Here is a 27985-nt window from a genome sequence, read left to right as displayed (position 1 = left end):
GTCACAGTTTGCAGGGATCCCAAGAATCCTGTAGCACAGTGCCACCCAGAAGTCCACCTAGACTTGACCAAGCAGTATGCTGTCTTGGAACCCCCAAAGCCATGGCAGTACTTGGCAAAGAAGTTTTGCAGGTTTTGTGGGAGAGACTTAGACTTTCTACTAGGCAGCTGACTGTTTTGAGTATGGCTAGCTGGAAATGCCCTCAGTATGAGTATGCTGATGGCCTATGCCTTTCAGAAAAAAACCTCTGGTCACTGCTATGTGGTGTCTCTCTATTTTTGAGTTGCATTATCTCTGGTTATGTTCTAGTAGCTTCTTTCTTTCCCTTTGATTTCCTATGCAGAAGGATCTGGAGTTAGTGGTAGGTGTTCCATCTCTGCTTTTTGTACAGGCGAACGCTGAAGCTGTATGACTGAGCAGATAACACTTGCAACAGCTCCTTGTCTCAGATGCTTGAAGCTTACACGTGGCATGGAGAATAATAGACACAAATCCATAACTCTTCTTCCTCTATTTTTGCAGACTGACAATTTCTGTTCATAAGGAGACTATGTTGTATATTGAATATTTTGATAGCACCAAGATATACTGCAAAGAGTACTTGTTTGAATAGTTGTTTTATTTAGTTTTGTGTAGCTGAAAGGTATGGAGCTTTTAATAACATTGAGATTTCAAGTTGTTCATTGCCAACATTTCTTGTCTTGGCACAAACTTGTCATCTATTGTCTTACTGTTTTCAGAAGACAATGTTATCTTTAATCTAAAATAACTCCAGTGTTTTTTAATGTCATCACAGGTAAAATGTTCCAGTCTCCAGATATCACTCTTATTGTAGAGTTCATATTTATGTTTTATAAGGAGAAACCTATTGATTGGCTGCTGGACCATATCCTCTGGGTGAAAGTGTGTAACCCTGAGAAAGATGCCGTAAGTTTGTTTTTATTATAAAGCTTCTAAAATGTTTTCATGATGGTGAGTGAGCTGGTTTGGTGAGCTGGAGGCTAGCATACTATGTATTACGGGTACTGGATGTCCTGAAAGAGTCTTTCTTCCTACCAAGATTTTACTCTCAAAAAGAAATTTAGAGAGATAGTCCTCAGAGGCATTAAAACCATTATTGTTTCAGATTTTGGAGATGGATGCAGTAGAATGAAAAGCAAAAGTCTAGTTGGTTTCTGTGTGTAACAATCTTAAAATAAACTCATTCACATAACTCCTCATTCACTGAGGCTCTGCAGAAAGCCATTGCTTAGACAGCAGTCATAGAGAAGATTCCAAATGGGGAATAAACTTTAATTTTGGGTCTTAATTTCTCAAGTAGCACTGTTGCTGAAAGACTGACTAAACAGGTTCTGTGCAAGAACCTTACATAGTATTGGGTTTGCACAGCATTAGTGGTAGAATTCTGGACTTAAAGGAAGGACTAATGTCACATGCTTGCAGTAAGAACTCAGCAACCTTGTGTTGGTTTTACTAATGTGACTTTTTTTTAACCCCTTTTCCATTTCCCCCTTTGCCCATCATTTCAGAAACATTGTGATCGACAGAAATCTAACCTGAGGATACGCTTCAGGCCTTCTCTTTTCCAGCATGTTGGCCTCCACTCCTCTCTAGCAGGGAAGATCCAGAAACTCACAGTTCGTACCTAAAATTTTCTTTCCTTTCCAGAGCGGCTGATTAAATGAAAAACTTTGTAGCCTTTGAGAAAACAGGCATTTTCTTGTTGTCTGGCACTTTTAAACATGTTGTATATTACTCCAGTTGGAATGAAATCTGATTTAAACTGGTTACAATCAAGTATAAGAAGTGCTAATCTCAGCTTGGTTTTGTGGATTTTTGCTAGGCAATGTTTTTTCTTTTTTTCTTTTTTACTTTAATGGCATGTTCATCTTATTTATCAGTAAGATCTGATACACCCAGAAATGAGTAATGCATTCATTTTCCATTTTATGCAAGGGTTTGTTTTAAGTGTAACCACTTGGGGAAAAAAAAAAAAGCATAATGAAACAGGTTATCTGACCAGCATGATGTTTGTCTTTCAATTAGGATAAAGACTTTCTGAAACCATTACTGCATAAAATCCACGTGAATCCACCTGCAGAGGTTTCAACATCTTTGAAAGTCTACCAGGGACACACGCTAGAAAAAACCTATGTAGGGGAAGATTTTTTCTGGGCTGTCACACCAGTTGCTGGGGATTATATTCTATTTAAATTTGACAAGCCAGTCAATGTAGAAAGGTAAGTAATTATTTGCCTTTGGCCTTGTGTCTAAAGCTGCTCGTTTGCCAAGAATGCGTGAAGATAGGATTTGGGGCTATCATTATAACCTAAAGTGAAATGACATAGGGTCTTCGGAGCTCAGCTGAATCGATGTTCATTAGTGTCTTCCCTCTTATTCTTATACAATTCAAAACTGGTGCTTCTCTGAAGAATTTAGAAGAAGCCAATTTCATTGTATTTGGTCGGTCTGCTTCTAATTACAGAGCAATTGTACAGCATGGTATGTGGTACAGTATGTTGTGCCCTGCAGCTTCAGTCCCTTGATTGTCCAGATCAGAAATCTTGCTGGAGCATGCCACGATGTCCCCAGACCTGAAAGCTGGGAACTATGAATGGTAATGTTTTTCAGATGTAGCTTTAGGGCTTGAAAAAAGTCAGCATGCTAAGACTCCAAGCTGACCTATTTGAAAAAAAATTAAAAATTACAAAAAAATAAAAGGGGAGGGGGGTGCCCTTGAAATACAAATATCTGTGATTTGTTAGAGGACTAAAGGTGACTTCTTTTTGTCTTATTTAATCTGAGATTAAATTAAATAAGGGTAATAGAGCTTGTGCTTTAGAGTGTAGTCATCCATTAGTTTTATTGATGCTCATTTGCTGCTTTGCTTTTTACTGTCTTGCCAACAGAGTAGTCCAAGACTCATAAAATAAATTGTTTATTTAGTGTCTGTTTAAATGTTATTACGTTAGTGGATTCCTTTTCTCCTTTCTTCACAGACCTTATGAGGCCAGTACCTATAGTCTGGTAGAGCAAAGTTTCTTTGTATCATTGTGGCTGGATGCTTTTCCTTGTGAAGCAGCCCTTTTTGCAGTCCTGACCTGAATCCAATTAGTCAACTTCTGTGCCTTGGTACATAATCAAAGGCTAAGTCTTCATCTTGGCTTAGCGCAGCAGTAAGGATCAGTAGTTTCCTTGTTACTGAGTTGTTCCATATGAACATCTGACCTATGAAACTCAAGTTTGTCATTTAAGAAGTCAAATTACTCTTTCAGTTGATCGTTATGGTTTAAAAGACTCTTCTGGTTAGCTTTCCAAGATGCATGTGTTGAGCAATATGACTGCCATACCTCCTTGGATTCAAGGCAGAATAGTTTTTTTATCCTGTGCCAATAGTTGAAAAAATACATATTTTTCAACTCAAATGTATGAATTCATTGATTTCTTTTAGATCAAATGTTCCCTTTCAAAATTATGAAGTAAATGTCCGATTTGTGTGTTTGTTTTGTTTTTCTGTTTTGTTGCTTGGTGGTTGTTTTCTGTTTTTTTGGTTACTTTTTTAAAAATTATATGCATCTATGTTGTGAATATTGTAACTGTAAGCAGCAAATGTTAATCTTAGGTGGATTAGGATGATTCAAGTGCACAATGGCAATTTTGGAGAGCACTGTTAGCAAGTATCATAGGTCAGCACTGTTATTCAAAAATGGCGTGCCCAGGTCTGAAAAAATCTTTTTTGATATGTATTTCCTTAATGGCGAGAGGGTTGAGGGAATGAGTAAGTACTATTTATCTGTGCAAAAGGTGGAAAGAGTGGTCATTATCGTGCCCTGGAAAATTGAATCTAAGCCTAAGGTAGTTGCATCGACCTTGCTGTGTAAAGAACAGTCCCAGCAGTAGAGGAGGATATGATTATTTTTTGTTGTTGTTGTTATTTATTGAATAAATGCATTTTAGTCTTAGAAGAAAAGGAACATCTTGTATTCTGTTGCTTCTCAAAGGAAATCCACCAATTAGAATGATGCTACCTGTTCAGAATGAAGTTTAACACTGGACTGTCATTGCAAGCATTTTAAAAGTTTTGTTATGATTTTAGTTTCTATTGCCACAGTGTCATCAAAAATACCATATTTTGCCTTTTTGAAGTCAGTGGCTGATTAGGGAGGGCTACAGACGTAATTTCAAATTGTTGAGGACTTGGTTTTGTTTGTCTGCTTAACTGCAGCAGCAGATTTTGGTAGGTGAAGGTCAAGTGGAGCAGTGGTGTTGCCTGATATTTCAAGGGTGCTTGCTGAGGCAGTCAAAAATAAAGCTGTGACCTGTGAGTTGAAACACAGAAAAGGAAAAGTGGACTGAGCATTAGGAAGACTTACTGGTGGGGACATATATCTGACTGTGGGAATTAAGAGTAGAAAATACACTTTTGAAAGCCATCTTGTGTTTGTGAAGGGATGCAACACGTGTTTCTTTTCTTCTTTAAGTATTAGAGAAGTTCTTTGAGTTTGTAGAAAATTTTGTCTGCCCGAGTTAGATTGAGGTTAGCTGCTTAATAACTCCCATAATAAATTCTGAATAAACAAGTTTTTTAATGGAAATGTTGACCACAACTCTGACTGAATGGTAGGTCTGTTACGCTGTGACAGAGCACTAACTTGTTCCTATAGTTTGTTTTTCCATGCCAAATGCTTTGCTGAAGTGAATTTAAATTTTCTGCTGAGTATAACAGTTCAATAATTAGCTTTCATTAAGTCCTTAAGTATTTCATTTTTGAGATCTGAAAATGTTGTCAGGGTAACACTGGCAAGGACCTCTTACTAGCTTAAAGTGAGAACTGAGCCCACTTTGGTGAGCAGAAAGGAACATTTGTGGCTATGTAAGACCTGGTTGGCAGATTCCTGCTGAATATTGGGCAGTCAAATAGATGGTGCTTGTTCTAAACCATACCTGGAGGTACATGTAAATTGAAATTGTCAAATGCTCATTTTAGTAATAGCTCTTGTACTGAACCTTTATAGGGTTTTTTAACAAGCAAAACATCTCCAGCCACAACACTGAAGTCCCGTAATAGTGAGTTAGGATTTCATTTTTGCAGTAAGAGCATATGTACCTCTCAATAGTATGTTCTTGGGAATAAAAGTAGATCACTACTTTCCTCTTCAAACAAATTGCACAGCAGTGCTGAAGGTGTGGTTTGTTGGGTTTTTTGGGTGTGTGGTTTTTTTTGTTTTGGTTTTTTTTTGGGGGGGAGGGGTGGGTTTGTTTTGTTGGTTTTTGTTGTGGTTTTTTTTTTTTTCTTAAGAAATGGATGGACTTTATTTTACATGCTCAAAACAGCCTACATTGTAAAGATAAGAAATACTGAAATTCTGCTCCCTTAACTTGTTATGTAATTATTGAAATCCACTTTGCTATTTTGGTCTGCACACATTTAATTATTAAAACTGACAGTTAAAGTTAAGAGTTTCTTTATGAAGCATACATTATTACTACTGTAATGCTAGTACTGAATGTAATTTCATTTTCCTCACTATAAATAACAGATTCAAGATACTTCTTTTCTTTACTAGTTACTCTTTTTCTTCAAGGATGTCAGTGAGGAGTGTTGTACCCTAGCAGCTCATTGTGAAGAGCTTTTGACTTTAGAAGTTGCTTTGAGGGCTTTTTGTATGTAGGAGGCTCTGAAATATTGGTGCATGAGTAATGAGTCTTGAACAGAGATCAATAAACTTTGAATGTGATCCTGGTTTAAAAGCAAACAAAAAACTCAAACAAAACCAAACCAAAATAAAAACCAAAGCAAAAGAACACATCCCAGAATCACAGAAAGAGGTTCGATTGCAGCACTTAAGTGATGCTCATGTCCATCATCATCACAACCATCTCTTTTTTGACTGCCTAAGTTTCAGAGTCCTCCCTATAGATGTGATCGGTACAAATGAGTCATGGTTTTCAGAGATGTGCACTAATTACATTGAATAAGCCATTGGAAGCACATAAACAGTGGTTGTTTTAATTAGATTATGTTTACACTTGTCAGCTTTTCTGCAATAGGAATTTAGAATGGATATTTATAGAAAGGGATTCAGATTTATTTCAGTATAAATTGCTATCAAATGCTGATTTTTATTAAATAAATTTTTAAAAGGTGCAGGAAAAGGTAAGGATGTATTTTATACTGGAAATAAATCCACCAAAACCTATCTCAGCCTCACAGGTGTGTGTATATATATACCACATATAAATTTGCTTTGTATTTTTCAAATATGAGGCTTATCTTTTCTTATATGTAACTGCTTGGTAGTGTTACTTTGAATATTTTCAAAAGGATAGGCAGAGTTTGGTTTTGGGGAGGGGAATTTGGTTTATGGTTGTGTTTGATTTTGGTTGTTTTTAATCCCATCAGTCCCAGTGCTGCTGTTAGCTCTGTAGTTGCCACATAGTTGTGTTCTTCTTTTAGCAAGTTATTGTGTAGTCATCCCAATGTGACATTAATAAAGTGATTTTATGAGGTATAACTTGCTGACTGAAATTTCAGCTTTAAACTGAAATCTTAATACTTTGACAAATCAGCTTGTAGATTACATTTACTACTTTGTGTTCTGATACTGGCATAGATACTGAACGTGCAGTATTTCAGATTAATCACTTAATTTTCCATATTGTTGACCCTGAAATCCCAGGGAACACCTGATGTTAACCTCGCACTTATTTCCTGTGGCATCTTCTCACAACATAGAATTACTAATCATGCAAGAAATAAATATTTGACTTAAGCTGGAAAATCAATGTGTTGAGCGTGAAGAGTATCTTGTTGGGCTCCTTGTAACTAAACATATACATTATTTTGTCTGCTTTGAAATTACTGTGACAGTGTTGAAAAATACCCACATAAAAAGTGACAGTTTCTTGCCTGTTATTACTGCCACTTCATTGTAAAGGAAAATAAATGCAGCTCTTAAAACAGGTTCTCTAGCAGTGAAAACTTAAAAGGAATTTATTTTGTTTTTTAAGTACAAAAAAGTTACCCAAAAAGTATCATAGCAGTTGGTCGTATATGTATGTAAAATATAGTTAATTATCTGTCTATGGGATGCAAGTCCTCCTGTGGGTAGATACACAAGAGCAAATGCATTACAAAGGAAAAAAACTACTTTCTAACAGCTTTTCAAAACTGACAGTGACGTGGAACTTTCTCATAATTTGCTTTTGCTGTAACAACCACTTAAAACCTAGGGAACTGCAAAATTGGTTGGATTTTAGATTAGTAGAGGAATAACTTGACTGATGTATAAGCTGTTCTTTGTTCATAGTCACTGTTGAGTATAGAAACTCTCCTTCAGTGCAGCGCAATACATTCAACCTTTCTTGGGCAATTTTAGCTGAAGAACCACATACATGCACACACACAGAGAGTGTATGATTTAGAAATAATCTTTTTTCTGATTTTAAAGATATAATGCAGTTATTAAAGTTTAACAGCATCTTCATTTTATTAAGCTTTTTTTCAGTTGATAGGCAATATTTGAAAGTCTTATTATTTTAAATGTTTTGGTGTTTGTCAGGTGGGATAATAATCCTAGTTTATATATTAAAAAAAAAAAAAAGAGAATTAGAGGACTCTGGTTTCTGTGTTTATATAAGCTTCTGTACTAATGAGTAGAACATCCTCAACTGGATGCACTGACAACAGCGATTTGGCAGGCAGGCTTCCAGCAACTGATGCTGTTTGCTCCGGGCATGGAACTCTGCCCATAACAATGAGGCAAGAACTTCATATGAAAAGGATGAAAAAACCTGAAGTATGGATCAGACAGAAGAAAAGAAGCCTGAGCCAGGGACGTGCTGCCTCCTCCTTAATGGTACTAACATTCAAGATTTGTATATTTGGCGGTGTTTCTGAGTTTGTTAGTCAGAAATCTTGGAGACTTAATGCTGTTGCCTCAACATGAGGTGTCTAATACCACTTGAGATACCCTAAAATACTTCACCTGATTTCCAGAAGGGCTTGAGTCTCTGAGATGTCATAATTTCATTTTGCCAGCCTGTGATGAGGTCTCGTACCCAGATATAATCTCAAATGGTGGCAAATGCCTTGTTTAAGAAAACCGAATGGAGTTATCATCTGTGCCTTTGGAGAATTAAACTGGGGGGAAAAAACATGTTTATGTGTGAATTAAAAATACCCAAACAAACCAACCAAAAAAACAAAGCAGAAAAACCACCACCACCAAAAGCCTTTCTACATTTCACTGGATTAAAAATTCAGCAGAAATAACCTTGTGAAAGAACGTAAGGACCATTTAACTAATACTGATGCAGTGGCAAAATAAGTAAATTTTTTAAAGAGCCGAGATTTCAGGACCGAGTACGGCCCCTCCCTTAAAAAACTACCGAACAACAACAAATAAAAACCAAATAAGCAAAACCGAACCACAAAATCCCACCATTATTTCTTCAGTCGGGCTACTTCTGTGGTCCTTTAACAAACGTGAGCAAGTTCTCTCCTTTTGATGTGCTGGTTTGGGACTTCATGTAAAAATGGACAATTCATCCTTCACAGCACACAAATGTGCAACTCAGTTTATATATAGACAGTTAGACTGGCTGCTTTTGGCAGAGGGAATGAAATCTTACCAGGCATTTTGCATGGAAGTTAATAGACTCGAGGAACTAAGCTGCTTCCCCCCCCCCCCCGCCTTTTTTTTCTGAAGTATAAGCAGTTTTTGCAAAAGAGTGGTTAAGAGGCATAGAGGATAGGAGAAGTAACTGAGCTTGAGAGAGTGAAAAGAAATTATTCATCTTCTGTTTGTATTTTGCATAAGGAAATAATGCGTGGCTGATACTAGTTTCCAGTGACAGTAAAATAACATTTCCTAATGAGATCTCTGGGAAAATGAGAGGGAGGAGTAGATTAGATTTCTTTTACCACATTTGCATCCAGCGATCAAAAATACTGGATAGAATTGGTGAATAATGACTCTTGAAGTGGATGATGGCATCTGTAGAGCCAAAAATTTGCTGACTGAATGTTGCTTTTATAGAAATGTGCAGAATTAAAAACTGTTACACTGCATGTTGCTATGGATAATGTGCTCAAACATGAAAGGAAGCATTTCCTCTCTGCTTTCTTCCTCTTTTTCTTTCTTCCTCTTTTTCTTTTCTGAAAATGGTATATGCTAAAATACATCAGATGATTGCTAAAGAGAGAGACATAAGGAGGATACGTAGAGAAAATTATTTGATTCCTGATGTTTACAGAGTTTATGCATTCATAAATAGATTCTTAGAGTATTTGTGCAGCATCGACTGAGGAGAAGTCTTTTGTTTCCTTCAAAACAAAACCAAAATACATCGACAGTGGATGTGAATGGTGCTTTTTAAAGAATTTTTGTATGCTACTTCCTTTTATAAAGCTGACATAATCTACTGATAAAGTTATTGTTTTCTAATTTTTAATTGCTCACAAAATAGAAAAGCATAGTATCAGACTTTTTGTATATATAAAAATATATATACATAATATATATAAAAATAAATGCCTAAAAAAAAAAAAGAAAAAGGTAATAAAGAAAATAACAGCTTTCTGGGCCTAAATATGCTTTGATGTGAGGAAAAGAAGGGATGCATTCCCTTCGTAAGCAAACTAGGAGGAAGGTAAAGAAGTGTGTTTAGTGGGATTTTGGGTTTGGTTGTTTTAGGTGGTTGTGGTTTTTTTGTTGGTTTTTTTTTTTTTTTTTTTGCAAGTATAGATTTTGGAAAATTTAGCTATTCAAACAAGAATATTAGAGCTAACAGTGCAGATTAGTAATATTTGTATTATTTTATACACAGACTTGGGGGGATGTTACAAAAGATGAGAATCTTTCTATGTGCTTTCAGCTGGGGGAGTTCTGAATCTGAGTGTAGGCTTTTAAACTACTGTAACAGTTAACCGCACTGGCAAACTAATGATACCTTTCATCGGTGTATTAATGATAATCATGCCCTCCCTTGGTGTGTTAGGATGAATATTTGTTTCAGCTTAGTGTTTATTGTTGGCTTTTTACCCTCCAACTGGCTTGATTTTATAGGTGTATATGGTTTGACTTCATAGAAAGAAGTCAAACCCTCAACTTGGGTAAATACTCAAGCGACTGAATATGAGAATTTGAGGCTTTGCTCCATTTTATTTGAGTTTTTTGGTTTTGGGTTTTTTTAATTTAATTTTTTTTTAATAAACCTTGAGTGCTCTTGAAATACTGTGTGGTTTTTTTGTGCCACATGAGGTGTTCATGTTTAGCATTCTCTATTACTCTCATACTACATTGAGGTCATGAGCAACATGTATGTAAGTAACTTTTAGTAACTTCTGGTAGAGAGGAAGCTGTCTCTGTTCTTGAATACCTACAGTAGCTAGTTATTGTCTTTGACCTGTAACTCTTGAAAAGGACACTGCCAGAGGAAAAGGTTCCCTAAGACTCAGATACCTTAATATTTCATCTACCAGTAGTAATTTGGAGCTACTTTTCTCTGATGACTTCCATTGAGAATGTCCAAATGTGTCCATGTTTCTATTTTGTAGTAAAAAAAAAAACGCTGTGAACTAATATTCCATAAGGTAGTAAATGTTTTTAACTTTGGGTGAATTCGTGTTTGTTCAGGATATTTAGAGGTCTATGGCATTCAGAATTTTAATTTGAAAGAATGGTGCAGAAGGTGTTATATTTAAGCAGGTAGACAAGGATATCTTAGTGATTTCATCCTAAGAAAAATGTTAGTTAACTAGAAAGAAAAAAAACGTATTTTTACGGTTTACATGGACTGTCACGTGTAAATCCCGGGACAGATGTCAGAATAATTTAGCAGACAAAAGCACAGCTGCTTCCGAGTCTTTCAGTATCTGTATTGAGAAATACCTGTCATAGTCTGAAAACCTTGAAAGCTTGTGATTTATCAGTATGTCAGGAAAGCAAATTTTACAAAAGAATAGCTAATGACACTTACTTTAGGAGCTGTAGAATTATCTGTTTGTAAGTTAAATTTTAATTTATGTCAAATGAAATTTTCTAACTTGTAGATTTTATTTCTAAGCAAAAGACTCATCACAGACGTGAATTGACTGAGTATGCGTATTCATACTTCTGTTAATCTGTTTAACTTTTAATGTCTAAGTAGGTGTTCTCTGTCAAGGGTTCAAACAAGGTTCAAATGCAAAAATATCCCTTTCTAAACGTAATTTTAAATAAGATGTGACACATGCATATGTCATATACATGTGTGTGCATATGGGTAGATGTATAGTTATAGAAAATGTACTAAAGCAGCAGGTTTGATTAGATGGAAACCTGACAATCAGATTTATTAATTACTTCTGTAAACTCTGCCAACTTTGGAGTGCATTGCCCTAAATGGAGTGATACCTGCTGGGATGAGGAAACCCCACTCCAGTTTCAAAAGTTGATGGCACAGTAGGAGAAGTGGTTGCCTATGGTTGCAGGGTTGTTTTTAAAAACGAAGAAACAACCCCCAAATAAATAACACAAACACACACACCAAAAAATCACAAGCAAACAAGAAAAGATCTACCACCACGACTTCCCCTCTGCCTGCCTCCCTCCCAAAAAAATCCCACCCAGGCATCCCAAAGCCATCAGTGTTCACTGAGAGCACAGTGATCACAGACCACAAGGAGTTTCTTTGTGGCTTTTTAGGTGTGTCTGCTCAGAAATAAGATTTGTGAACTAGTAAGCACTAGGGAAAAGCAGCATGCCTGTGGTTTGGTTGGAGCGTTTGATGGCAGCACCTTAGGTATGTGTGTTTGATCACTTACGTTTTAAAATAAGTCTCCTTAGAATTTTCAATGTTTTCAAAAGAAAAATTCCCAGTCATGATTAGGGTATCTGACAGACTGGAGATGGCAGGTTACATCTGCTAGGTCAGAAGACAGCAGAATATGCTTTTAGCTTTTTGTCAGCTTTGTCAAGAGTTTTGTTTTGCTTGTTATTGAAACATACAGTAAAGGCATCTTCCTAGAAAGGATCATTAAGTCTTCGGGGGGGTTTCGGATGTTTAGAAAAAGTCACAAGATTTTTCTTGGAAGAACTGTGGATGTGTTAGGCAGCTTGTGCACTTTAGAACTGACTAACCTTTCCATGAAACTACAGTGGGGAAATTATTTTTCTTGAAGCACGTACAGTGCTGAAACTGACTGAATCCAGTTTTGTTTTGCAGTTCAGCCTGCGCAGTTCTGCTGAAAGCAGTACAATAGAAATCACTGTAGCTTTGTTATGTCACAGTGTGTGGTTTTACTCCTTTTCTGAGTTGATAAAAGAAATGGTATGTGTATGTGTATTTTTTTTTTCATTACTTCTGTCATTTTGGGATCACGGACATTTCTAACTCAGGGTCAGAGCACGCTCTTTTCTTCTATTTGTCTTGTAGCTGTAGAGTGTGGATTAATGGCAAGTACGTACCTGGCTTCAACATATCGGATAAAGACAAACTGGAATTTACATCTCCAATTACGTCTTAATAAATTGCAAATTGAGCTAATGTTTGTAATTTTAATCAAGTGATAATTTCTGAACTAATTTTGTCCCCGGCTGGTGGTGTATTTAATGTGGAAGATGGTGCTTACTGATAATTTTTCCAAGTTCCAATTGAAGAAAGGTTTGAAATGTGTTGATAGATTTTTACATATTCATTTACACGTATTAAAAGTAAAATAGGCTTGTTAAAAGTGGCATCTGAGTAGGTGTGATATCTAGGTAGTTTTTGACAGGAATCTGAATAAACTGTGGTCTGCTAGAAAAAATGGTAAGTAATGATCAATTTTCCAAGCGTTGATGCCACCTAGTGGTAAAAAATATTGTTACTTGTTTACATAATATGTGTTCAAAAGAATATAAAGTTTGTGTTATATATAAAGGAAGGGAAATTAAACTGTCTTTTGTAACATTATTTACACATGCACAGCATTGCAAAAGCTATTTGAAAGCGGGCAGATAGAATTTCAACACTTGCACTTCACTGCTTGTTATGTATAGGGATGGGTTTGGTACAGTTTTAAACATGTTCACTCTGTCCCATTTAAAAAAAAAAAAAAGATACTTTTCGTTAGATGAATGAGGGTAACAGGGACTTTTTACAGGTATATATATAAAAAAGTCCTTTTCTGTGTGTATATATGCATAAAACCCATATGCTTTTGGTTGTTTGGATTTGGTTTTGTTTTGTTTTTTAATAAATAAATTGTCTTTGGAGTAGAAGTTTGAATTCAGGTAGCATTAAGGGTGTGAATACAGGTTGGGAATTCCTGGCATGGTCATTAATGAGACTTTACAGCAAACCAGGGTGGGGAGCTGGTCTTAGGGGAAAGTGGCCTGGCAAAATGTTGACTTGAATGGGTTCGCAGAACCGGTTCAGAATCAACCTGTAGAGGTCCTCCTGTGGGCCCAAAGAGGGGTGACGTGCGGTGGGGAGTGATGAGGAGAGGCTGAAGGAAGGCAGGGCTCCCACTTCGGGGGGTGACAACAGTGCATGCCAGGCAGTAATGACTACAGAGTTGGTCACTTCGTACAATGCAGTCTGTCAAGATCAGATTATGGAGACTACCTTTATAAGTAAGATATTGCCCAACTAATCTTTAAAAAAATGCAGAATTTCAGCCCTTTCAGTTATGGTAGTATGTGAAACCATCTTTCATTTCTTATCGCCAGCTGATATAGGTACAATATAAAAGTTATGTTTGGCATTGTAACATCTGTAATGTGACTATTAACAGGTAAGATAGTAACTTAGCTAATTCTGACTGATGTATGTGAAGTGTTTTATTTTTCCCTTTTCATTTATAGGTACTTGTTTCACAGTGGCAATCCAGAGCATCCAGGAGACATACTTCTAAACACAACTGTGGAAGTTTTGCCTTTTCAGGTACGAATTTACTGATTTGTCACCATTATAAGACAAAAGCAAAACCTCCTAATTTTATTGATGTTTTTAACAGGGTGAGACATGAATACTTTTTTTTTTTTTTTAATTGGATCTGTGCACAGAAAACTATGGTAACTATTCAGATGTTCATTCAGAGTGCAGTCTGCTACAAGTGCTGTTGGTAATTTGGAGGTGAAAAAGCTCATTTTCTTAAAATTCACTGCTACTATTAAAAATACCCCAAGCCAACAATCTTTCCTCTCCTATGTATTTTGGAAAACACGGGAGCTGATTCAGTCTGCTTTTTGACAGTAAAAAAGCCTTGGATCGGGAATTGACACACGTCCAAACCTTACTAGATCTTAAAATATCTAAACCAAATGTGTTTCTTTCTCCTGATTACTGATTTTTTAGAGGTTTTTTTTCCCATAACTCAGTCTGAGTTTTTGCTTGGGAGGGCACTAGACTATCTAAAGTATATTCTTGATGGAAGCCAGATGGTATGGGTTCTTTTTCTTCAACTAGATATTGTAGCCAACCATTTATATCACAAAACTTTGTGAGAGGAGTAGGGTATTACTTCAGTCAAGTTTTTATTTATTTTTTATTTTATTTATTATTTTATGTTTTATTTACTGTGAAAATAGCAAAGTAATTCTCTCTTGTCCCATACACCTTGTGTAGGTGTCTTGCCTTAAATAACCATATTCTGATATTCTGAATTTCTTTTTTTTTTCCCCTTTTTCCTTTTTTTTTTTCTTTTAAAGTAAATGAGTGTGGAGAAGTTCGCTTCTCCAGTCTTGCACTCTGCCTTCCTTGGAAGTGAGCAAAAATAGGAAATTCTGACCACCCCACCCCTAAAAAGAAATTTGTCCGTTTGATTCTAATTACACAACATGATATATGGGATGTTATGTTGTTGGATATTATATTATGAGATTTATAGGTTTTGTTTCTCAAGAGTCTTGGAAATATATTCAACCACAAAGCCAGCAGCAGCTCTCACTTCATGTGGGCCCAAAATACCACAAGAATGCACAAGATCATGAGAAAAAATGTGCATCGAACATCTCTTTTTTGGCTACACTCAGCTGTGAAATGTCCCTCAAACCAGAGCATCCCTCAAGAACGGAATGCTACTGAGCTTCTGTTGCTATTGACACAATTTGTGGGGAAGTAAACAGGAAATCCTGCATCTGGCCCCTTCCTAAGTCATTGGTGTCAGCAGATAATGTCACCAATATGGGGACAGTGGCTGCAGAAGGATAGGTACCCTCCTGAGAGAACTATTTCTCCACCATAGACTTCAGAAGAGCTGGAAGCCTGTTTGGGTACTTCAACCCTAATCCTCCCTAAGCAGAATTCAGAAAAACTAAAAACAACCCTTAGAAACCAGAACATCCCCAGCCTGGATTTGTCTGGGACTCAAGCAAAACACTCAAAACCCTCCAAAAACCCAACAAAACCCAAATTCCAAAACCAAACCAACCAACCAAAAAACCCACAAAATCGCAATACCCCCCACCACCCTCATGAAACCAAAAAACCCCACCACTTTTTCAGCAGCCTCCCTTAAAAGTAGGAATTAAAATAAAATAAAATAAAATAAAATAAAAGCTGACGGATTTAATCTCCTGTTTTGTCAAGCATTTTTAATTGCTTCCTAGGAAATTCTTATTGTGGGTCTTTTAGTATTGGATCATGTGATTCTGGTTGTAATTTTCCAGCTGTTCTTGAAGCTCTGGTCTGCAATTTACTTTTTCTGTGCTTATTAAAGATGCTTATTGATAGCCATCCCTTTTTAGTGAGGCAGCAATAACTGCAGTGCTTCCCTTGCTAGGCTGGTGGCTTTTCATCTCACCCAAATTCTTACATCAAAAAGTAAGCTGTAAGTTTCATTTGTCCTAAGAGAAATCTCTGGTTCAACCATAGGAAAAGAAGGCAAGATCCTGCCTTTGCTTTTCTTCTGCTGCATCTGCCGGTGTCTGCTATGTATTCTGCTCACGTGGCAGTTACCATGCGAGTTACATGGGGCACTTAAAGTACTTCTTTTTTCTACTTTGAAGCCAAGTACTGCTCAGTCCTGAAACACTGCTGCTTTTTCTTTCTTTGTGTTGGCTTGTCTGAGGCTATAAATAATTATCCTAGCCTGGTTCATAATTATTTAGAAAAGGTGGATGCTGAATATATAACAAGAATGCACACACATTCGTCTTTCCCTGGCAAAGTCATATGTCAGAATAAATGATCTCATTTATGCTTTCTTGTTTTAGAATGAAGAACTGGTATTAAGCAAAGAAACCAAAGACAAACGCTTGGAGGATGGTTACTTCAGGATAGGTACGTCCCAGTGGAAAGAAACATGTGTTGTTACTACTGCAACAGTTAAGACATTTTCATTAAGACCAAACCTAGTAAGGTTTTAATAATTTAGTTTTGGGTCCATGACCTTGTAGGCTTTACTGAATATTGTTTCCAATACTCCTTTTCTGAGACTGATGTGCTAAACAAAGTGTGACCCTAAGTTGTAGTGCAGCTGCGTTTAACTTCTCTGCCAGGGCCAATCGCAAGATTATTGTAGAGGCATTTCCAGGTTGTGTAAGATCACCTCTGCTGTCCTGTGATGGCACAAGTGCCTCCATGTGAGCTGTATGTGTGGCCTGGGTTTGAACTCACCCTACAGACAATAAGCTATCTTGCCATGGGACAAGATTGGCATTTCCATAGCCAAGTGGCTGTTGGGAAGAGTGCCAGGATAGCTGTTGTAAAGGACAAGAAATTTTACTTGTGGATTATATTTAATTGCTGGACATAGGTTGGATATCCTTGTTACAATGAGAGCAAGTTTTTTCATCATAGTGAATAGCAGTTGTTGTGTCTATGTTTTAAGTGTAAAGTCTAAGTGGGCTTTTAAATTGGATTCTTATTCCTCCTAATATAATTGAAGATCCTCTAAATAGGAATATATCAAGCAAAGCATGAATGATCTCTCTTGTCCTTAAAACACCTAAGCGTTCTTGAAAATACGTAAGCCAGTGGCTTCATGTTTAGTTCCATGAAATTAAATGGAATATCTGTGCCAAAATCTTTTTGGGTGCTCCTACCCTTAGACATTTCTAAGGTGTTTTATTCTTACATGTAATCCTGTTTGGATCAGTGTGCTCTGATGATGTGCCCCATCTTAGAAACATAGAATTGTTTGGGTTGAAAGGGACCTTCAAAGGTCATCTAGTCCAACCCCCCTGCAATGAGCAGGAGCATCTTCAACAAGATCAGGTCGCCCAGAACCAAATCCAGCCTGACCTTGAATGTCTCCAGGGATGGCACATCTACCACCATCTGGGCAACCTGCTCCAGTGTTTTACCACCCTCACTGTAAAACATTTCTTCCTCACATCCAGCCTGAATCTCCCCTCTTTCGGTTTAAAACCATTACCCCTCCTCTTATCACAACAGGCCCTGCTAAAAAGTCTTTCCCCATCTTTCTTATAAACCCCTTTTAAGTACTGAAAAGCCCCAATAAAGTATCCCCAGAGCCTTCCCTTCTTCAAAGTGAACAACCCCAACTCTCTCAGTGTTTCCTCATAGAGAAGTGTTCCAGCCCTCTGATCAGTTTTGTGGCCTATCCTGTTTGGTGTTGCAAAGCTGAATCTGATATCAAAATTGTTTTGAGAATGATACCAGTCAACCCTACAGCCACCAGCAGTAGATTTCACCTGTGAATCATGATATTACAGATATATTTTTCAGGGCACAGGTTTTGTATTTTAATTTGTTGAATAGGTGTTAATTGAGGGTATACTTTCCCTCCTTTTACAGGGAAATTTGAAAACGGTGTAGCTGAAGGAACAGTTGACCCCAGCCTAAACCCTATTTCATCATTCCGGCTTTCAGTGATACAGAATTCAGCAGTTTGGGCGATTCTGAATGAGGTGAGAGGTGGTATAACCTTTTAAAAGGGAAACTGGCAAATGTGACATTTCTTCCTTCTGTTTTGAAGCTCAAAATTTTGGCTAACGCTGAAGCAGTTACCTCTTATTGCCGAGAAATGTAATACCCTAAAACATGACTTTGTTTTTTCTGATTCTCTATTTCAGATTCATATTAAAAAGATTACAAACTGATCACAGAAATATGCTTTAGAGGAAAAAGAAAGAATCCTTAAACTTTTCCAATAAAATCTGACATCCTTAGCAAGTCACAAATTGAAAATACTGAGCATGCACCTTATTCCAAATTTCTTTCATTTTCACTTGAACTCTACCTCTTGTGAAATCTACTGTAGAAGAGAAGATTGTATTGACCCCATCTTACCTGATCCATCCAGAAACTGATGCTCCACACTGATAATATTCATCTGAGGCTGAAGTTGTCCTCCACTTTAATGTGACTTTACCATCTTATGGTTACAGAGCCCTGCTACGCTTAACCTGTACTATTTTGATAGTATAGTGCTATAGAGAAGTTGTACATATTGTTACATTCCTTGAAGAAGAAGAAAAAAAAATATAATTATTGTTAAATATGTTTTATGAAGGGGGTACTTTCGGAGTTCCATTTATTTTCTATAACAAGAACCCTCTTTTATAGACTGTCAGGGATATATATTAAAAATGTTAGGGATATTTAATTTATTAAAATAATTTGAAAAGTACATATTTTTATGCAGTAAAATTTTAAATTGATATAGTTTTTTTATGAATTCTCTAGTTTAAGTTATCTTTCTACATTTTTCTTTGGAGATGCAAACATAAATTAATACCATATTTCAAATATACTGCCATGTTTAAAAAAACCCTAGATTAAGTTTCTAAATTATGTAGTTTTGTACATGGAATCTGAATGATGTTCAGAGGCATTAACAGAGTTCTGAAGAGCATTTTTCTTTGGGGCTATGAAATTCCACTATGTACAGTTTGTAGCCACATGAAAAGCATGCTGAAATGTCTTGTTTCATATTACGTACAAAATCTGCAGTGATTTTAGATTGAATCCATTGCATTTTAGAAGAATTTTTTCAATTCCAAACAGTTCTTTCTAAAAATCTTTGTAGACATTTCCTAGCCTGGACAAATTCATTTTCTGTACTGAAACAAAAAGTCATTCTCCAGCTTTGCTTTGGAGTGACAGAGGTTAACTTTGATCAAAAGAATTAATAGTAGTTAGATACATTTGATCTACAGAGGTCTCCTTTTAAAAAGTTCTGTTACCTCATCGTGTATTTTAGATACATTACATACTCATTACGGTGAGTAGTTACAGTTTATTTTCTTCCATTGGTCAAGAATGAGATTTCAGTTTCACTCCTTTGTGGATCAGTGTTGTAATTCGCGCTGACTTTTAATAGGAACTGAATTTGGCCTCAAGTTAGTACCCTGTCTTTTTGTTTCAAGGGAAACAACAGTGATGTTAAATAGATCAGAAACTCAGGCAGGAACAGAAAGTGGTCTGGATTAAATCCAGATTGGAATTGTTGCAGTACTAATGATGCCACTGCTCTTAAAAGTCCTTCTGCTTAGGTGCTTATGTGTAAGGACACGGGCGTGGGAAGAATTAAGGTACCCAGTCAGAAATGGTCAGGAAGAAGAGCAGAAATTCCTCTCTTTAAATAGGAACGAAGTGCCTGATTGACACTGGAGGGAGGCATCTACCCTGGCCCCAAGGGATTCCATGCTGTGCTGTGAACCAGCCTCCTGGAACTGACATTTTGAAAGCTGGCCCAGTTTTCCCTGAGGAAAAAAACCCCCTCCACTATCGCCAACATAGAATCACTTAGTTTGGAAAAGACCTTTAAGGTCTTTGTGGGCAGGGCACAGGTGCACAAAACCTGTTGCAGGGTCCCTGGTCTAGAGCAGGGGTCTTGAATTCTTATCTCCAGCATCAAAGTTTGACTAACAGATTTGGCCTCTTTTTCATGACACATTCATAAGGACAGGAGCCTAAATCTGACTCCCCGGCACTGCAAGCCATCACCACTGGGATACACAGCCAACCTGTCTTTCCTTCTGCCTTGTTGGAAAATTGTGTTGTAGCTTTGACAGTTCAGAAATATTCTAGAGCTTAACTACTTCTACAGACCGTAGCCATTTTGTTTTAGCTATGTAGTCTGGGGACACAGGGAAGACAGAGCTTGTACACAGAGATGAGACCTTCTGTGTAGACTGGCTGGTATAAGTTGAAGAAATGTAGAAAGCTACCAGGCAGGCCTTGCTTACATTTTTGGATTGCATTGGGTGGTGTAAATAAAATGTTACTTGGAAAGCTCGCCTTGCCCGTAAAGACTGTGGGCATAAGCTAGGCACTGGCCTCATAAATGGGGTTTATTCTTGGATTAGGAATGTGGGTGAATAGGCTCTGAGTCCTGTGTGAATCTAACCTGTTGGGATGCCACAGCCCCACTTGTCGTACATGATGCCATCCCATCAAAGTATTGCCATGTGATGGCTTTTCATCACACGTTATGTAGCAGAGGTCTAAGCAAGTATTTAGGTTTTCTTCTCAGCTGTGCCTGTGAATGAATGATGTAATTCAAACCCTAGCTATTTATTACAATTTAGATTGCAGAAATATGGTAGACATTGCAGTTCTTAATAGAAGTAGCTTTGCTGACAGCGACTCTTATCTTTTTCCATGAGTTCAACAGTTTACTGGTACCACTTACTCAAGAAAGCTGTGTGCTTATTCTCCAAGTATCGCTGTTCTGGATGTTTCACACTAGTTGAGGTGAATCATTGCTAATGAATTTAAATATCTAGAACCCTGACCACAGTGATTGTAGGACTCTGGTTAACAGTGTACTTAGTTTTCAAAAATGGTGAGATGAGATTTATCAAAGACAACAAATTAACTAGTGCTTGGCAAAATATGTGAGGGTTTTTCTAAAGATTGTTGCATTTTTATTACGTCATACTAGCAGGAGTTGGAAATACTCCAGGCTGCTCTAACACTTTAAATGTTCCTGAGCTTTTACGTTCTCTAAATAAATGTGCCACATTAATACAAATTATGTTTTGTAAATTCAGACCTGGTGTAATCAGTTCCACAAATTTCCTTGGAGATTTTGTTGAGAAATAGAAAAAGCAGGGAAAATATTTTCTATCTGCTTATTTCTGCAGACAGCTGTTTTGGGCTTTCTGCCTTTCAAATTCCAATCCTTAAGTCTGGGTTAAGTGGTGCAAGTCTCCTTCCTGGAGTTACAGTGAAATGGGAATGCTTTGGCTCAGCAGTCATTAGCTTGGGCACTGTTTATGGTGGGTGTGCGCCAGAGGGATTGGTGTCTCTTGCATGTCTCAGTCGTAACTTACAGTATTACCACAACAGTTCCTCAGCATCTTAAACCTATTGCCTGGTATTTGGGAAGTTTTTTCCTACCTGTATTTAATTTCAAGTTATTTTTGTTGTGGCCTTACAAATCCCCTCTAGGCCACTGAATCTTATAGTAATCAAGTCATGGAAAGTGTTTCAGAATAAACTGCATTATCCTATGATCCCATATTCCTATCAGCTCCTTCTGATGCTGTTAAAGCTCCAGAAAAGGGAACTTTGTGAAGCCAAAGGCGTTACCAGAAACCTTTGTTATCTGAGCAAATTATTCATAGCTTCTTATACTGGATGCCAAACAGGCTGGCTGGTATGAATGCTGGCTTTTCCAAGCTGAGGAGGCTTGCTCTGGAGCAAGGAAATAGAAAAGACTTGGTATGACCTTGCTTTGCTTATTCAGTGGGTAGTCCTCCTGAAAGCTTTGTAAATAATGTGAACAGGATGTGATCCCGAAGTAGCACTTTTTCTTTCTTAATTAAGGAGTGTTTCTAAAGCACTGTATAAGGCTTTGCGCTTTTGCAGGCATCTCAACCATGCATTTGCATCTATAAAAAATATTCCTATAGATAAATTTGGTTTTTCTTAACTGAAAGGTGGCTTAGAAAAATTCCAACAGATAAACATATGATTCATGGACCAGTCAAAGGCTGGACTCTTCTGTCGTATTGCTGCTTGTACCAAGAGTTAAAAATGTTTCAAAAGCAGTCGGTTTAGAGCAAAGCCATTTATACTTTGCCCATGTGATACACAATTCCTTGAATGGGCTGGAGTACGTTTAGTCTTTGGCAAAACTAAACAACTATGTAACATTTTTCCTTCATTTTTTTTCCTAAGTGTATTATCTTTTCAGTAATCTCTGGGTTTTGTTGGAAATATTTGCTCCAGATGAAGTGTTGTAGTAATTTGTAGTTTGCTTCCAACTTGGACAATACTATTTTAGTCTTCAGGTGGGGAGAACAAACCTTGACCCCCTGAAATAAATTAACCCCAAGTTCTACATTTGTTCTTAGTAGGAACTATGTATTCTGAAAAAGCTAAAGCGAGTAACTGTAGTAGAAAGGGGAAAAAGCCCTTGTGTTTTTAAATCATTCTTTGCTGTCAATCACCAGCATAATGCTAAAAGGCTATTAATCAAATAACTGGTGTTTTCAGGCTAGCATTGATTGTTGATGTAAGAAATTGGTCTTTGAGCGTCACTTTTCTTACCTTAGTGGCCTCTTAAGGGTTTTGCTGATTTCTGCTGTAAACAGTGAGCTGCTGGAACTTTTGAAGTAGCTTAATTTTGAGACCGATGAAGTCTTTCTTCAAGAGGACAAACTTTGATATCCCTAAAGGGAAGGTACACAAGCCCCAAGTCCTTCATTGATTTCACTGACATTGCACCATGGGGCATTATGTATGAAGTATTTTCACTGCTGAAGTGAACTGGGTGATCACTGGTGCTGAATTCCTGTTAGGGAAAAGGTGTACAGTTGGGCTGCAGCTGCCTGCAGGCCAGGAGCTTGTGCCAGTAGTCGGGGTGAGAGCAGGTCCTAAATGGAATCCTTTGCCTTCCATGGATCAGTGCTTTCGTTGTTAAAACGGGAATGTTGCTCAGCATCCGCTGAGAGGAGAACATGATTCTCTTCAAGCCTTAACAGTGGCTGAAACACAGAGTACTGTAAGATGCACTGCCAGCGTATTTGGTATTCTAAGATAAATATAGTCTTTCCTTAAAGATCAAATTCTAGTATTGAAATGTCTTACTGTAACCAGTTTATTCTTGTGTTGTTCTGGAAACTGAATCCTAGTGCTCATGTTTCATACTGAACACTGCTTTGGAAAGTTGTCATCTCCCTTTTCCAGAAGGTAGCATTCGAGATGGTTGGTTTATACCCCTGCCTTGTGGCCCTTATAGCTGCAGGCATTGCCATGAGCCCACCCTTGTAGCCAAATGAAACTTGTACTTTCCTTCTGTGCTCACTGACCTGCCACGTGTAAGGGTGGATGTTAGAATAGAGATTGGTTTAAAAACTTGCTGCTATATTTGGAAACCTGATAGGGGTCATGTTAATTGTGCCTTTCATCACTGTTTCTTCTGTGTGCCAGAGTTGTCCATGCGTATTTGAAGTAGTCACAAAAATAAACCTGTTCTCAAGTTCTTTTATGAAAGGAGGGGACAGTTTCATATCTAGAGACAGCTGTTGCTTTACCATTGCAATACTACAGAGATCCATACGTTCACCCAATCCCAAGGCAAGGTATTCCAATATTATTCTTCAATAAAACTGCTTTTTGGTGTCACTTAAAACCCTCATAATGTAAAGCTTATGCCAGTATGTGCAAAATAGCTGCAGTAAGAGTTATGCTAAATAGACTTGGTGCAGTTAAATTTAAGCTACAGAGATGTACAAGTAACTTGGTTTTAGGAATGTACTGCAAAAGTATTTGGACAAATTGCTAACATGTTTACTGTTGTAAATATTTTAATAAAAAAAAAGGACACTTCAAACTTTTTTACACAATTATCTACAATAAAGAGAAATTTACAACCATTTACAAAATGCTCTTTTCTTTACTGTCAAGACAGCCAAGATAAACCAAAATAAACATTAGATACATGAAGTCCTGGTTTTATTTCACTCTGTACTTATAGAAGGAACAAAGCATTTTGGTGAAGTTCCATCCACACGCCAAGGAGATCAAGTAGAGCATGATGAGAAGGGTGAATGGATACAAAAGAATAGCTGTGTTCTTCAAAAAGGGCAATGCTGAAACAGAAACAAAACCAAAGCAAGCATGAAGCAGTGCTCTTTCCAGGAAAGCGCTTCATGTAGAATGGCTGGGGGGGAAGACAGCGAGAAAAACCAGTGCTGCTCTGCCTGCCTTCTGCTGTCATCTCTGCCCTACTAGTCCTACCACCATCACAGATCAGAGAGTACTTGAGGTAACTGAGAGAGGTAACACCCTGGGAAATGTTGTCTTAAACTCATGACAGAATTTTTATATAATGCAAATGTTTTGATTTGGATTTACAGAGGAACTAGAAAAACACGTTGTTGTGCTACAGGGCTAATACAGGGCTTGTATGGCGAAGAATATGATTTTTTGGTTAAGATGTCCACACAGCTGGACACAGGGATTGGGAAATTTTTATCTTTCACTTCTTTCACGATGAAGATAGAATTACTTCAACACCCAGCTGAGTCTCTGCTTTACAAATTAATAGGCTGAAATCATGCTCTTATTTTTAGTCAAATAGAAAAGAAGTTGCCGTTACTCACCACTGTATCCTAGGAATGTCACATAGATGTAGTAGCCAATTGCAATCAGCCATAATGTATTCCCAACAAAATACCCGATGACAGAATCGGATATGATGACATCTGGAAGAGACAACTGCTCTCAGCTGTTGTGACACAGCATGATTCTGAAGCAGAGCACCCAAAATATTCTACTTACAGTTGATGAAAAACAGCTGGATAAAATGCAAAATGACTAGGAGTGGATAGAAAGCGTTCAGATGCACATCAAAGGCATATCCCCACTCCACATCGTAGTCTCTGTTTTGCTGCTTCACCAAGTACTTATTAGAAATGAACCTACACGAGAAGACAATTGAGAATGTTGTTAATGTGACCGCAGAGCTGACCAACAAAGCATTGCTTTGAGAGAAGAAGCCACATGTGATCCTAGCTCTACCCTGACAAAGTTTCCACTATCTGGGAGAAAATACGCAAGAATTATGCGGGTCAGACTATTGCCAAAATGTTTTTGTTAAAACTGTAATTACACCCCTTGCATTCAAGAGGCAGCTGAGACACATTCCTGGTAACACAGAAACAAAGCTTTGTTTTAAATACATCAGTGCTACAATTTATCGCTGCAGTCACAAGTTCTTTGGGTTGTACACAGGAGGTAACTTCAGACAAGTGCCCGTACACAATCGGCGCATCTGCTGCAGAGATGGTTTAACTCATCCTCACAGAACTGGTGCACTGCAAGCACAGAAAAAGGGCAGGGATAGCAAGCTTAAGGTGAGCCCATTCTTCTTCTTGAAGACAAGCCCTAACAGAATGTGTGCTGCCTGGTGCAACAGGCTCAGGAACAAGATTCAAGACTTTGTTTTCTCCAGCTGAAGTTCTGCTGACATCAGAAAATGTATCCCGTTTATAAGAGGAACAAGAAGTCAACACATTCTCAGAAATAAGAAGTTAAGACACCAGGGTTTTTGTGGTAGCTTCCTCTGATGTGCTCAGGCCCAGGTTATAAACTTACTCCCTACTGCTCTCCCTTTCTTTAAGTCTCTGGACGTTCCAGGCTAAAACTGGCAGTGACCAGCAAACATGCACAAAATAGAACCAACACTGCTTACAGTGGAAATAATAGCTAAAATCATCAGAAAGAAGCATGAGCCAATTGTGTCCTGCCCTACTTAAACATAGTCATCCTTAGGCTTGTATTACCTAAGCTTTTCAACCAAAATAAGGAATTAAGTAATATTGGTTTTGATCACCACACTCTTGATCTGGCATTACTGCTGAAGATTAACCAGCACAAGAAGAAAGAAAACCAGTTGAAATGTTCACCGTAATACAGACTTTCTGAGCATTCACCTTTTGCAGGAAACAATAGTAAAGATACATCCTCTTTTAAAGCAACATTTTGAAACAATTACCATGACAGCACAAAATCTATATTCAATACATACTTCATAATGTTGCCCCAGACAACCAAGTGTCATGCAAACAGCAGGGGACAACCCGTGTCTGATTAGCAATACTGACTCCAGTTTCAGCCTTTGCTACTTACCACATCAGAGTTGCAATCAGGAGGCCAACACCTACGCAGTCGATGAATACAACCCAAAGTAGCAGCTTTATTGTTTCAAAAAACCCCATGTCCAGCACAAATCCAAATCCTACAGTAGATACTGAAAGGAGAACAAGGTTATTTAAGTTAGCTGTGGAAAAGAAAGCATGTGATCTTAAAGCAGTATGTCTATTTGAGTATACTGTTACAAAACGTCAAGTTTCCTTCTTACTTTTCTTCCTGAGATTTTCAGTCCAACAACTGGTTGTTTTCCACCCAAAACTAAGCATAAGGCTATTTATTCATAATATAATCCCTTTCACAAATTAGAGAACACTCGCCTGTATTTGGGCTTAACAGCGTAACAGCAAATTCTATTGCTCTACCCAAACTCTTTTCAAAAAAAGCCACACAACAGTACAATAGGATATACTTTGGTTTATAAAAGCTCCTTGTTAACCCAAACCATGTGTGCGGTGATAGTTCAGAACTAAGAGTTTTGGTACTACTAACAGCAGTGTGCTATGTAACAGAAGATGCCTAGGATAAAATATATTATATTTGCAGTTCAGTCTAAAAACTACACAAGAGGCTTTGTTTATAGCTTAATTCTGCGATATGCAGAATCTCACCAGGGTCTTTACTGTAAAGACAGCATTTTATCTGTAATGTTCAGCTAAACCAAGTGTTCATATTTTTTAAGTAAAGCATTGCTGTATGGCATGGCATTTTATTACTGTCTGTAAAGTTACAGGGAACTACGTAGTTTGAAATGCAATAGGAAATGGGTTGCAATAGAAAGAATAATTCAAGACTACATAGTATTAGTTGTCTCCTCCATTTTCTAATTCCCACTTTAACTTCCAAATGGTTAGGCCATTTTCTGCTATTCAACTTTGATTAAAAGATAATCCATATAGATTGGTCCTTTTGTGTGTGTGTGTTATTAGAAGGGCCACGAATGCCCATCCCTGAACTTTCCCTCCCTCTCTTTTATGCAATTTCCTTGCACTCACCGCAGAGCCAGATACTGAGAAGTACTAAGAAAGCGGGATCATCTCTTGCCCATTGGTCCTTTGTCTGTTTTCTGTAGTGGAAGTTTCTATAAACCCTCTGCGGTGAAGTGAACAGGTAAAGCATCTGCCAAAGAGCAAACTCGAAGTCCATCTGTCGGAAGTGGAAGAGCCTCCGCAGGTACTTGTAGCGCTTCGCTCCGGCTGTGTGCCTTGCGGCATCCCTGGGGCTCAGCACACCATTGCCCTGGCTCCGGGAACTAACTGAGGTGGTTGGCAGCATTTCGCTGAAGAAGGAATTTCAAAAGATGCATTCGGCTTAGAAACGAGGCCTGAAAACACAACCAGGCCATTCGGGCCACACAAGTTACAAACGCTACACACAAGTACGAACTGAGACAGTCACAGACGAGCCCGCCGCGTCCTGACACTCCCTTTGCTGACTGCTGGGGAGGGCAGTAAGCGGGAAGGAGGAGCAGGCACCTCTGCTTCAGCACCGCCTGCCAGGCGGCCCCAACCCTGCCGCCCCATCGCAAAAGCGACTCAAGCCGCTGGCGGCCGCCGGGCTCCGCAGGAGGAGTAAGGCCGGAGCGCGCAGCCAGGGCAGGGGAAAGATTACGGGTCTCCCCATCCGCTGCTCAGCCCGCATCAGCCCGGCATCGCCCGAAGCGACCGCCGCGACCGCCCCACAAGCAGCAGCCGCCGCCGCCCCCTCCGCGGGACCCGCGTCCCAGCGCCGGGGCGGGAAGCACCGACACCCCCTCATCCCCCGCCAGCAGCCGGGCTCGCACCGCGCCGCTCCTCCCACAGCGACCGCCGCCGGGACGGGGCCTCACCTGCTGCCCGGCCCACGGCGCGACCCCCGCCTCGCCCGGCGCCGCCGCCCCCCAAGCCCGCGGCCTTCCGGCAACGTCGGCGGCGCAGGCGCCCGGGTTCCTTCCCGGGCCCAC

The 27985-nt window shown here is 38.5% G+C and overlaps 2 protein-coding genes across 6 annotated transcripts in view; one reads left to right on the top strand and one right to left on the bottom strand.

The window, feature by feature from the left end:
• Positions 1-23239, top strand: part of MGAT4A (alpha-1,3-mannosyl-glycoprotein 4-beta-N-acetylglucosaminyltransferase A) — an 83385-nt gene extending 60146 nt beyond the window's left edge. For 4 of the 5 annotated variants that reach the window (XM_030477013.1, XM_030477012.1, XM_030477011.1 and 1 more), the window contains 7 exons: positions 797-927; positions 1530-1637; positions 2047-2240; positions 13833-13911; positions 16185-16251; positions 17731-17843; positions 18009-23239. In XM_030477013.1, the coding sequence (XP_030332873.1) occupies positions 797-927; positions 1530-1637; positions 2047-2240; positions 13833-13911; positions 16185-16251; positions 17731-17843; positions 18009-18035 (719 nt within the window). In that variant the 3' untranslated portion in view covers positions 18036-23239. The remainder of the gene's footprint in view (positions 1-796; positions 928-1529; positions 1638-2046; positions 2241-13832; positions 13912-16184; positions 16252-17730; positions 17844-18008) is intronic. The other variant, XM_030477009.2, reaches the window with a different exon arrangement.
• On the bottom strand, positions 22062-27977 carry UNC50 (unc-50 inner nuclear membrane RNA binding protein). Its single transcript, XM_030477014.1, has 6 exons — positions 27872-27977; positions 27039-27322; positions 26023-26143; positions 24673-24812; positions 24495-24596; positions 22062-23981 (listed from the first exon to the last, which is right to left on the bottom strand). Exons 2-6 carry the CDS (start codon positions 27316-27318, stop codon positions 23845-23847), a joined length of 780 nt encoding a protein of 259 aa, XP_030332874.1. The 5' UTR covers positions 27319-27322; positions 27872-27977; the 3' UTR covers positions 22062-23844.
• Positions 27978-27985: the final 8 nt, after the last annotated feature.

Source organism: Strigops habroptila, chromosome 2 (genome assembly GCF_004027225.2).
Source record: "Strigops habroptila isolate Jane chromosome 2, bStrHab1.2.pri, whole genome shotgun sequence".
Classification (NCBI taxonomy): domain Eukaryota; kingdom Metazoa; phylum Chordata; class Aves; order Psittaciformes; family Psittacidae; genus Strigops; species Strigops habroptila.
This window is presented reverse-complemented; position numbering and strand designations above follow the sequence as displayed.

Coding starts and splice junctions, on each gene's coding strand:
- UNC50 (XM_030477014.1), bottom strand. CDS start 27,318: ATGCTGCCAACCACCTCAGTTAGTTCCCGGAGCCAGGGCAATGGTGTG. Junction 24,597..24,672: donor CCAGCTGTTTTTCATCAACT/GTAAGTAGAATA, acceptor TGTCTCTTCCAG/ATGTCATCATATCCGATTCT. Junction 23,982..24,494: donor GACATTCCTAGGATACAGTG/GTGAGTAACGGC, acceptor TTTCTGTTTCAG/CATTGCCCTTTTTGAAGAAC.